General features: G+C 39.2%; 1 protein-coding gene across 1 annotated transcript in view; it reads right to left on the reverse strand.

Annotated features, from left to right (window-relative positions):
- LOC130904317 (nuclear body protein SP140-like protein) overlaps positions 1–11,557 on the reverse strand; it is a 28,265-nt gene extending 16,708 nt beyond the window's left edge. Inside the window, exons 1-5 of the mRNA XM_057817011.1 lie at positions 11,202–11,557; positions 5,227–5,401; positions 1,636–2,163; positions 1,370–1,486; positions 1,155–1,288 (exon numbers count right to left, since the gene is read on the reverse strand). Of these exons, the coding sequence (XP_057672994.1) occupies positions 1,155–1,288; positions 1,370–1,486; positions 1,636–2,163; positions 5,227–5,401; positions 11,202–11,336 (1,089 nt within the window). The 5' untranslated portion in view covers positions 11,337–11,557. The remainder of the gene's footprint in view (positions 1–1,154; positions 1,289–1,369; positions 1,487–1,635; positions 2,164–5,226; positions 5,402–11,201) is intronic.
- Between the last annotated feature and the right edge of the window lie 1,155 nt (positions 11,558–12,712).

Below are 12,712 nucleotides of genomic sequence, written 5' to 3' on the forward strand. Positions count from 1 at the left end.
TAGCCTTTGTTACTGTGGTCCCAGCTCTCTATAGGTCATTCACTAGGTCCCCCCCATGTGGTTCTGGGATTTTTGCTCACCGTTCTTGTTATCAGTTTGACGCCATGGGGTGAGATCTTGCATGGTACCCCAGATCGAGGGAGATTATCAGCGGTCTTGGATGTTTTCCATTTTCTAATAATTGCTCCCACAGTTGTTCACAGTTTCTTTACACCAAGCATTTTACCTATTGCAGATTCAGTCTTCCCAGCCTGGTGCAGGTCTACAATTTTGTCTATGGTGTCCTTCGTCAGCTCTTTGGTCTTGACCATAGTGGAGTTTGGAGTGTGACTGACTGAAGTTGTGGACAGGTGTCTTTTATACCGATAATGAGTTAAAACAGGTGCCATTAATACAGGTAACGAGTGGAGCCTCGTTAGACCTCTTTAGAAGAAGTTAGACCTCTTTGACAGCCAGAAATCTTGCTTGTTTGTAGGTGACCAAATACTCATTTTCCACTCTAATTTGGAAATAAATTCTTTAAAAATCAAACAATGTGATTTTCTGTTGTTTTTTTTCCACATTCTGTCTCTCATGGTTGAGGTTTACCCATGTTGACAATTACAGGCCTCTCTAATCTTTTCAAGTAGGAGAACTTACACAATTTGTGGTTGACTAAATACTTATTTGCCCCACTGTATGTACAGGAAGCCACCTAAAATTAACAGAAAGTGACCTGTAAGTACACTGAAATTAACTAGGCGGTGACTCAAAATCAACTCAGTGTCTGCCATTGACAACAATAGACAATAGACGATAGACAATTCATTTAAACTAGGACGACTGGCTGGTTGTTAACTTGTAGGCTGCCATTGACAGCGCTTGAATTCCAATTCCTTTTGACTGGGATGGGCAAATGAATACACAGTCAAAATGGGTTGGATGTCCAGCGCTGTCAATGGCAGCCAAAAAGTTAACAAGACATTAAAAAGCTCCAAAATTAATAGAAAGTGCGCAAATCTCTACAGGAAGTCAACTATGGGACATCCCCACCCAAATTCTCATGAAAATCAATTTTCTGGTCTTGTCTTAGTATTTTTGCTTTAGTATTCAATCTCATTAGTTAATGCAAGTGCAGTGACGGACAGTAAAAGTAGTAAATTAAATAGCCAAACCTCCAGAAGCTTTGCAAGAGGTGTGTCCACACATCGGATGCTCATCTTCCAGTTCTTGTAACTAGCCTTGCCCCCACGACGTTGAAATTCATTGGGAGTAATCCACTCTTTGTTGACCAAAATGGATGGCTTCCCTTAAATATGGAAGATTTAGAAACACTCATAAGTGAGTAAATTTACAGGACAATTAATGTAACGTGGTCCGGCTGTGTGACCTTTTCTTAGACGATCTCGGTTCAATGTCCCTGTCATGTTTCCACAGGTCACAGGAAGGCTGTATTTATATAGTGGCCATGTCCAAATGTCATTGCCCTTACCCTTAATTGGAGAGGCTGGAGGAATAAAAAATGATTTAAAAAAAAAAAAACATCATTCGTTCCAAAGAGCAAATTCAACAACAATGCTGTTTTAATGCAGTAACAATAAAGAGTCTAAGTCCACAGTAATTTTAAAACATCCCAGTTTGTTAGTAAGTACTCACAGAAGCGCAGTTTTGTTTTCTTTGATGAAGAGGGCACCTCTTCCTCACTCTTGTTGTCTTTTATCTTGTGTTTCTTCTTTTTCTTTGACGCTGTGATTTCTTCACTGCTCTCGACATTTTCATCTTTTGATGGCTCTTTTGTAATCCTGACATCAGTCTCCTCCTCTTCAATCCATATAAAAGGACTATTCATTGGTGATGCAGACGACTGCGAGGGCTGCTCTTCCTCCCTGTACAACGTGTAGTTGTTCTGCTTCTTCTTCTTTGACACTTGTATTTCTTCCCTCCTCTCTAAACCTTCTTTTTCTAATGGCTTTCTTTTCCTTGCAGTGGTCTCCTCCTGTCCCTTGCTACTTGTCCTTGATGATCGACATGATTGTGAGGGCTCCTCTTCCTCCCTGTTCACGTTGTTGTTTTTCTGTTTCTTCTTCATCGACGACACTTGAATTTCTTGCCTCTCCTCTACATTTTCATTTTCTGAAGGCTCCTTCCTTTTTCTAGCATCAGTCTCATCCAAATAGGAGGAGCCTGGTGCAGTGAACAAGATATCAACGATATCAGATGTAAATATATTTGTATGGCACAATTCAACACAAGGTAAATCAATTTCAATATGCTTCATATGAAACGAAAATCAGCAAGAAACAAAACAAAAACAATCACTTAAGAAATAGAAATAAAAACGCATAAAGACTACGAAAGTCCCATTAAAATAAGCAAGACACAGTTAAAAAAATCAAAATAGAAAATAGCAAAATACCATACATTGCAGGTTTAAACAGTCAGGTCTGTTAGGGATATGTTATGGTGGGTAGTAACGCGTTGCATTTACTCCGTTACATTTACTTGAGTAACTTTTTCAGAAAATTGTACTTCTTAGAGTAATTTTTACCACCGAATACTTTTTACTTTTACTTGAGTAGATTTGTGAAGAAGAAACTATACTCTTACTGCGCTACTTTGGGCTGCAGTACAGTCTTTACATTTTTCCTCTTTATTCTAGATATTGACTTTATTTTTGCCAGAGAGGCTGACAGTCGCTCAACCAGTTTCATCACTCATGACCCTATACATATTTTTTCTACACTAGAGGGCACTCATGCTCTTTGGACGGGTAATGGCTCATGGTGTTCTGGTCTGCCTCTTGACTTATATGCGAGTAGAGATTTGACTACGTTGCCCTCTAGTGGTTGGCCGCCATTACTGGGGTGTTTGCACACCTATAGCAGCTGAGCGTCAGTCAATGTAAAGTAACGCCAGCTGCTGTTGGCTGCAGGCTTTTGCTCAATCAGGGGTAACAATGTTTTTCTCCACTAGAGGGCTCTTTGGACGGGTTATGTTTCAAGTTTGTTGTGGTCTGAATTTGATGATTTTTTTTTTTTTTTGGTCATCTTTTTGGCCTAATATGGTTAGGTAATAGGCTACAGTACAGTATGATAATAACAGTTCATATAGATGAAGTTATGCTGAGAAAAAAAATATACAATATAAAATTTTTTTTAAAAATCACAGATTTTAGGCAGCTATTCATTACTTGAGTATTCTTTTTAAAGAATACTTTTTTACTTGTACTTGAGTAAAATTTTGGATGGCTACTTTTACTTAAGAAATATTATTTGAAAGTAACGCTACTCGTACTTGAGTAAAAATTTTGACTACTCTACCCACCTCTGCATACAACCAAGTCCATTCTGCATAATATGTTGCTAAAAGATAGCAAATGAGGCAACAAAAGTGAATGTACTCAGACCATCATACCTCGTGGCAAACGGTATTGCTAAAGCCAAGAAACCTTTCATGATTGGAGAAAAACTCATTATGTCTGCGACAAGGATATTTGCTGTCAAGTTTTAGGACAGGCCACTGTTAAAATAGGTTGATTCAGCATATGGTGGGTTATATTTTCCCTGCACTTAATGTTCGTTTTTAGCCATATCGTGTTATTTTATATTTACTGTACTTTTCTGCCACACATTACTGGTCCGTCGTCCAAAAAAGGTTGGGTACCACTAGGCTATAGTACAGTATAATAATTACAATTTATGTAGATGAGGTTGTACTGAGAAAAAAAATATACGTACAATTATTAAATAAAATTCAGACATTGTAAACAGTTACTCACAATGTTACTCATTACCTGAGTATTCTTTTCAGCGAATACTTTTTTACTTGTACTTGAGTAAATTTTTGGATGACTGCTTTTATTATTACTTTAGTCATTATCTACAAGTAACGCTACTCTTACTTGAGTCAAATCTTTGGCTACTATACCCACCTCTAGTTTTAGGGTCAGTTTACATGGCGACTGCGACACAAAGACACAATGACTGAGTAGCGGAATGGCCTTGTGTGTATATGGTGTCGGCGAAGACGAAAAATTCTGAACCCTGCCTCCAAAGTGGAAGAATTCGATTGCGGGGAATCGAGGGGGGCTTTCTCCGCATGCATATCAAAGGCTCCGGCGGCGTGAGACCGCGCCGATAACGTCAGCACTCATACGCGTCACACTGGGCGTGCGCAGCGGCTACTAAACATTAAAAACAGCAAATATGGTGGAATGTCAGCTTTAATTTACTGTTTTAATAATATTTTTAAATTAAATATGTTGAATGTTTCCATTTGTGTGCCTTTTTGAACAAATGAAAAATGCCATTGCTTCGAGTGGGCGGGCATATTTTTTTCCGGGTTGAGGAGCTTGGTGGGGTCAAAGTGCATCATTCGCTGTCACCTTGTAAATCTGCACTGCCCCCTAGGGCTTGGCATGAATACTATATCGTTTTCATGCAGAATTGTGACACTGTTCGAATGGAGACGGCCCAAATAAATGCAAATTTGACTTTTTTCGTATTCTCGGAAAGTCACCATGTAAACGGCCCCTTAGTCCTGGTTTAAAGGAGCTAACCGTTTGAGCACACCTCAGATCCTTAGATAACTTGTTCCACAGTTTAGGAGCCTAATAATTGAATGCCGCCCTCGTGTTTCTGGTTCTTGGAACGCACAATAAACCAGTTCCAGATGACCTAAGGTATCTGGATGCTTCATAGGGATCAAGCAAATCAAGAATGTATTTTGATCCAAGGCCATTAAGTATTTTGTAGACTGGCAGTAAGATTTTATTGACATCCTTCGATTCAGCAGAAGCTAATGTAATGCTTCCATGACTAGTGTTATATTGTCCATTTTCCTTGTATTTCTGAGGACTGTAGTGTCAGCATTTTGGAGTGGCTGCAGCATCCTGCTTGATTTTCTGTTAAAACCTGTAAATTCGCATAGCAATAATCCAATTTGCAAAAAATGAATGCATGGATGAGTTTTCCTGGGTTTTAAGACAGAAGAATAAATAATTTACAACACTCTAATGGATGGCTTTCTAACACTTATCTGATTTTATGTTGCTGGAGCATACCCCAGTTGATTTTGGGTAAGGTGTTTGGTCATTAAACAATGAGTCACTGGAAGTTAGTCAGTCACATGGAGGGAATTTAAATACAATGGCATAACCATCCACACACACATTCACCAATGGACTGTGATTCAGACATGCAGAACTACATTAATTAGTTCATCGACAATACAAAAAATGACTCATACCGTCGTTGAGGCTTTTGCGCAACTGTTGCAGGGTGGGATATTCGTTTACAATGGCTTCCTTAAAGACACACCGCCAAAACACTTTAATGTCCTGTGATCGTTTCCGCTCCATCCAGTCCAGAATGTCATAGAGGTCATTTTTCAAGGTCTTCTTGTTTCTTTTGCGGTTTACTTTCTGCACATAGAGGCACACAAAAACATTTAATCACATAAAATGGTAGGACCAATCTATTTGACCCGGGAGAGTAGGAGCGAATGAAAGTTCATTCAGTGCCATTGACTATAAAGAGAAATATTTCATATATTCCGCATATACAGTGGGGCAAATAAGTATTTAGTCAACCACTAATTGTGCAAGTTCTCCCACTTGAAAATATTAGAGAGGCCTGTAATTGTCAACATGGTTAAACCTCAACCATGAGAGACAGAATGTGGGGGAAAAAAACAGAAAACCACAATGTTTGATTTTTAAATAATTTATTTGCAAATCATGGTGGAGAATAAGTATTTGGTCAATACCAAAAGTTAATCTCAATACTTTGTTATGTACCTTTGTTGGCAATAACGGAGGCCAAACATTTTCTGTAAGTCTTCACAAGCTTTTCACACACTGTTGCTGGTATTTTGGCCCATTTCTCCATACAGATCTCCTCTAGAGCAGTGATGTTTTGGGGCTGTCGTTGGGCAACACGGACTTTCAACTCCCTCCTCACCCCGTGGCGTCAAAATGATAAAAAGAACGGGGCGCAAAAATCCCTGAACCACATGGGGGACCTAGTGAATGACCTACAGAGAGCTGGGACCACAGTAACAAAGGCTACTATCAGTAACACAATGCGCCGCCAGAGACTCAAATCCCCAATCCCCATTGCCCAACGACGGCCCCAAAACATCACTGCTCTAGAGGAGATCTGCATGGAGGAATGGGCCAAAATACCAGCAGCAGTGTGTGAAAAGCTTGTGAAGAGTTACAGAAAGCGTTTGGCCTCCGTTATTGCCAACAAAGGGTACATAACAAAGTATTGAGAGGAACTTTTGGTATAGACCAAATGCTTATTTTCCATGATGATTTGCAAATAAATTCTTTAAAAATCAAACAATGTGATTTTCTGATTTTTTTTCCATATTCTGTCTCTCATGGTTGAGGTTTACCCATGTTGACAATTACAGGCCTCTCTAATATTTTCAAGTGGGAGAACTTGCACAATTAGTGGTTGACTAAATACTTATTTGCCCCACTGTATTCTTTCATTGCTTTAAACAATATTTCTATCTAGGACATTTACTTACAGTATTATTTGGTTTGTGACCAGAAGACCTGAGGGGTTCAAGACCCTCTTAGAACTTTGTAATCAAAGTAAGAGCATTCCTGTCCTTACATTTTATTACTTTATGTGGGGGCAAATAGGCCAAAGGAATGTTTGCATTTCACCTTTTGTTATCAGTAAACAAACTCTTTTTATCTTTTGTTCTCAATGAATCTCTTGTTGTTTGGTGTGTCAGTATATTCATATTCATTCCTTACTGTCTCACACCCACTGGGAGTGGGCTCACGTGTTCATTTGCAAATAGACTTCAAAGCTGACATATCCTGAAAGTTGGGCCCTCCCTAAAACCCGGAAGTCACCGAAAGGTGGACAAAGAGAGGGGTCCCAGACCAGTCTGTTTTGTCTAATTGTTTTGTCTGATTGTTACTTCAATATGTCTTATTGTTCTATGTTCTGTTTTGTTACGTTTTGTAATATAGTTATTAAATGTTTACTAAAGATACACGATAATATCGGTTACCGATAATTATCGGCCGATAATGGCAATTATGACGTCACACAGCTAATACAGATAAAAAAAAAAAAAATCAGCCGATAATGCAATCCGATAATTATATACTTGATTTAGCCTCCAAATGTGCGCAACCAAGCAGTTTCCTCCACTTCTTCACCACCGCCTGCTCGTCCCCTCCCCTCTCTGAAGCCCCTGTGGGAGGAGGGGTTGAGGAGTACGGCGTCATAGAGGAGGCGGTGTTGTCAGTGTTGAGGCGGTCTCACTAGCGTGCGTTGATTTTCCCGTGTGTGGAGTGAAATGAAATAAACGACGCTCTCGCAAACTACAAAACATGCATTGCAGAAATTCCACGAAAGAAAGCGTCCTCATTGAACACCACTAACCCAGGAGCCATTTAAAACTGCATCACAAAGAGTTTTGGAACGAATACGAGGCTGCTGCTAGCGCGAATGCTAAAGCTATTGTAAACACAAACTATAAAGGAAGCTATGGGGTTTGTGACGATACAGAGACGCTGCGGACCTCCCGGAGTCGGATTGTTTGGGAATGCAGCCCAAAGCGGGTGGTAAACTTCCATCTATGGCTAAACACCTCACAAGACCGATAGTCGACAAGTAGCTGTCTTCCGACGGAGCCCGCCGGTCTGGCAGGCCGCCGCCGCCTCGCCCTAGGCGGCCAGAGCAAAGCCATGCACCGAATACGCCGCAGCGAGCTGGCCGGGGCAGGCGGATATCCGGTATGAACTGCCGCCGCCACTCCGATTCAAGACAGAGGCCTGGCGCGGGTGCTAATTTGGCAGCCAGACGGACTGAAGGGCACAGGCGGGAGGAAATTCCCGAAATTACCCGATAGCCAAACCCCTGGATGAAAAAATAATGCAGTTTATACGACCACGATTCTTCGTAAAAGACATGCCGATCACATCAGTTTTACCACGGACATTTGGACAAGTGATGTCAAGTAAGCATGTTTATCATGACAGCACAGTGGTTAGTTGATAATTGTAACATGCACCAAACCACACAAAGAAGTCATCCAGTCAGTAATGCATTCAGTACGCTTTAAATTTATGACGTCTTAATCAGATAATTCTTCTTAAATCTAGTCAAATAATTTACCCCATCTTGTTTGAGTGTTGAAGACACTCAGATGAAACAGATGAATGCGCCAGATTATTCCACTTACTTGAACTAAATATTGCCATTTGTTCTTATTAAGGCCAAACATCTTTAAAAAAAAAAAAAAAAAAAAAAAAAAAAAAAAAGGTAATTTTTCCCCTAAATCAAGAAAAAATGCTTTCAAATAATGTTTTGAACCATACATATTCTTGAATAAAGAACATTTCTGACAAGTTTTTTTTTTTTTTTTAAGGATTATGTATGATAATTTATTGCTTAAAATAAGGCTGTTAACCTTATTTTCAGCTGGCTATTTTTCTTCAAGAAATCTGAGTGAAATATACTTGAAGTGCTGGCAGTTAATTCACTTATTTCCAATAGATTAACATTGAAACCAAGGGAATTTAACTAGTTTTAAGGAGTTGTGTTTTTGCTGTGTAGTAATGTTATCCGTTAGGAATGGCTTACTTTTAAAGCCATTTTTGGGCAACTTAGATATTTACTCCGTAAGTAATTGTTGCCAAAAGTTTACCATTACACAACGTCAGACAATCTGTTTTTATTTAGATGTTGGAATTTACTACTTGTTCACATTTGATGTTGAAAAAAAAAGAGCAATAATATTTTTGCACAGTAATATTTTCTCTTGTGTATACTTTAAAATTTTACATAAATCTTTTAATAGAATTATCGGTTTGACATTATCGGTTATCTGTTGGAACGAGGAGGAAATTATTGGTTATCGGTATCGGCTGAAAAATGCATTATCGTGCATCACTAATGTTTCCCATCTTCTGTCCAATCGAGAGAATAAAAGAATTTGCAAGTAGAAGATGTCGGCCTGGCTGTTTATTGCAGCACACAAAAAATAGATTATTCTACAACGATGATAGACGTCTGATGTTGTGGCCCTTTTTCATCCATATGCTGTCGTTCATTTGCTGCCATTGAGTCAAATCTATTATGGGGGGGAACCACTGAGTACTTCCCAATACAACAAAAATGGATATTATTAAAGTGCCTATGACACCAAAAAGCATGTTTATTCCATATTTCACGCGGTATTTTATGCTCCTGAATGAAATCGACCGCTTGGATGTGTGTGGAAGCGATCATTTTATTTATGAAATTTTCTGAATCCTGCGCCATGAAATGAATAACTTCCTGTTTTGAGGAGGAATGTGAATGTGATGTCACCTGGGTCAGCATCTCACAATACAGCATTGCTTTATAGCAAGGAGATGGACAGCAGATTCAGCTGATTTTGCGGATTAATTTGTTTATTTTTTGCATCACGCCAGCCAAATGTGCTGCAGGGATTTGTTGCTGCACCAGGGAGTGGCGTGTGACCCTTTTTTGGTTTCAAAAAGTTCCCGTTCACCCTCGGAAAATGGCCAAAACAAGTCAGATAACTGTGGGACCATTGGACTTTCGAGGAAGTGAGTAAACATTGTATTTTGTATTATGTCAAATACTGGGATCATGGCAAATGTTTTAATACGGAGATGGCTTGCATTTTGTGGCTGACAATGCTCCTTGTCCACCGAGAATGCCATTCGGCCGACGACCAGCGGCTTGTCGCACATCCCCCCAGTCCTTCGCGTGCCCGCCAGGAGAGCGCTATACTCAGCTTATTGCCCTCTTCATGTGCCTGTGCTATGTGTTCTGTCAAATTTTCCACCCAATCAGAAATAGCAACTTTGTGTTAAAAATGGCCGCGAATACAGCGATTACAAAGTAAACACTCCAAACTTTCTTTAAATAAAGGACTATTTACTTACGTTTGATCATGGACGCACATGTAGAAAAATTCTCCGACGACACATCCTGCCATGTTAGCTGCACAACAACTGCACGCCGCTCTCTCACTGTTTATATCTTTGCCGTGTAGTTAAGCATTAATTTACGCCATATTCGTGTTGACCATGTGGCAGCTACGTACTCCTCCGACGTCGGCCGGTTTGTCCGATAGTCATTCTCCAGCTGCTTCCCCGGCAAACGAGCTCGCCTGCCCGCAGCAGGGGAACGACCAGCTGTAACTTGCTCGCCGCCAGGCGGGTTGCCGATCGGCGAAGACAATCGACAACTCCGGCGCTGTGTGATATGATCTGGGGTAGTTTTATGTGATTTTTCGCTTCAAAAACTTTGAAACATCACTTGGTTCGGATTAGCATGTCGGCTAGCTGTCACACCTCTTGGTTTGTTTACGATCTCCGAAGCTAGGGCAGGGAAATGACAAAAGCCGGACATAAAATATTGTTCGGGAAAGTGCAAGAAGTAGACAGTTTTGACAATTATGGAGTAATTTTGCCACGTCGTACTGAATAAATGCATTTTAATACTTAATTAAAAAAAAAAAAAAAATACTCGATTAATCGATAGAATTTTCAGTCGAATACTCGATTACTAAAATATTCGATAGCTGCAGCCCTAGACTCAAGCTTGACGTTCTTTGATCAAGCCGGCCTGTTCAATCATGTGGCGTGTTTATATCACCGTAAAATGATTTGACATAGAGCGCTACCATCAACATGACTCAAAAGCACAGATTTTAACCTCCTTCCCAGATTTTATTTGGCACCAATTGACCATGGAAAACAGGAGATATGATCCTTTTAATATCACAATAGGGAACATGTTTTCTCCACTAGAGGGAACTCTTGCTCTTTGAACGAATGATGCTTCATTTCTGCAGATTTTTTTCTCTTGCTGGAATTCCATGACTATTATTTGTATTTATTTGGCTTAATGTGGTTATGTAATAGGTTATAGTACTTTATAATAATAACACTTCATATACATAACTTTATGCTGACAAAAAAATACCATGGTTTAAAAAAATCAAACATCATAAGCAGTTACTCACAATGTTACTCATTACCTGACTATTATTTTCACCAAATACATTTTTTACTTGTACTTGGGTACATTTTTTGGATGACTACTTTTACCTTTCCTTGAGTAATATTATTTTGAAAGAACGCAACTCTTGGGTATAATCTTTGGCTACTCTACCAATCTCTCATAATAATACAGTGCGCTGCGGTTGATGTGGATTGGCTTGTTCCGCCTTACCTTGTAAAACTCTTCTGGAATCAGACGGTAATCCCTGAGCTGTCGTATGAACGTGTGCGGGTTTTCCATGCACGACAATTCTGTTTTAGAGCGGTGGAAGAGCTCCAGCAGTACTTCTTCTCCCGGGAACTCCATTAAGCTGCGAAACGTCAACGTACAGTATACCCCTCTACAGTCACAACACTGGCCGACACTTCTGGAGAGTCAATAAGAAAATAATTCACGGCAGTTAGTCACACTTGTAAAAGAAGTATGTCATTCGATTTTCCTGCGCAACTGCTGTATTTTTGAATTTAAAATGGCGCTGAAAAGGAAAAGCTACTGCCCACCCCCGACGGGTCAGTGTCAGTGACGTTTCGAAAGTGGAAGTCACACCTATGGACTTCCTTTCCACTGACCGGGGGGTGGGAGAGTGGGAGACTTCAATCCCGCTGATTTCAGTATCACTGACGTATAGGTATGGCCACTTTGTAACCGACCTCTATTAGTATTTAATGTAAAGATTTTTGGACAGCAATTCACACTGTGCTGTAAGCGTTCACCAGTAGGGGTCAGCGTTGCACTTTGACGATTTGTAAACGTAGTGCTTCAATTGCACCCAGAGGTTAATGGAATAGAAAAAATATAAATACCGCACATTTGCGCAAGCGAGTAAAATGAGTTGGGGGTAACAACATGTACTTTTATTTTGTAAAGGTAGGGTTAGGGTTAGAGTTAGGTGATTACTGGTGATTTTGGAAATTTGGAACGTGGGTCAGGGCTACATTTCTCACGAATATAAACCTAATTAATTGATAGGCTAAATGATCAATGCAAATTAAATCTGTATTGATTTCATGTGTACTGGTTTAAGTGATAAACCGTTCTTTCCCAACCTCTGTTTTCAAAAACTACTCAAGAAACATTTTTAAAACTTCCTGAATGAATGTCTGATTTTTATTAGCAAATGTAAATTACAATATTTGAAAATAATTTTAATTATATTATGATACACAATAAATACAAATGTGTTAATAATCTTTTAATGATCTAGGAATGCAAAAAAAAATTTTTTTTTTTAATCAATAAATAAATATTTGTCTTAAGACCACTCAACATCATCTGTCTGAATGAATATATTAAATATAACCGAGAAAAAAACTTCTTAATCAGGGATTGGCAAAAAAAAATAAAAATGGAGCCGTCCTTCAGGTAAAACACTACTGGTTTTGTCCTCAAGCATCTCTTAAGTGCTTCAGTGGGCTGAGCAATTATTAGCTCGATTATGATCAATATATGATTATCTGAAAAAAGGTTTGCATAGGCTGCAAATAAAAATGATTTTACATAAATATTTTAAAAAATAAATCCATACATTTTTATTAATAAATAAAATGCACTAATACGTATTTAGTTTCACAAGTTTAAATTCCCTACATGCTCTCGCCTTCTTCCCTTCCAAACCAGGCCGTTTACAAGAGGAAAAGCATCAGCTTGTGTTGTTGTTGTTTATGTTTTTTTTTTTTGTGACT

The sequence above is a fragment of the Corythoichthys intestinalis genome, chromosome 16 (assembly GCF_030265065.1).
Source record: "Corythoichthys intestinalis isolate RoL2023-P3 chromosome 16, ASM3026506v1, whole genome shotgun sequence".
In the NCBI taxonomy this organism is placed as follows: domain Eukaryota; kingdom Metazoa; phylum Chordata; class Actinopteri; order Syngnathiformes; family Syngnathidae; genus Corythoichthys; species Corythoichthys intestinalis.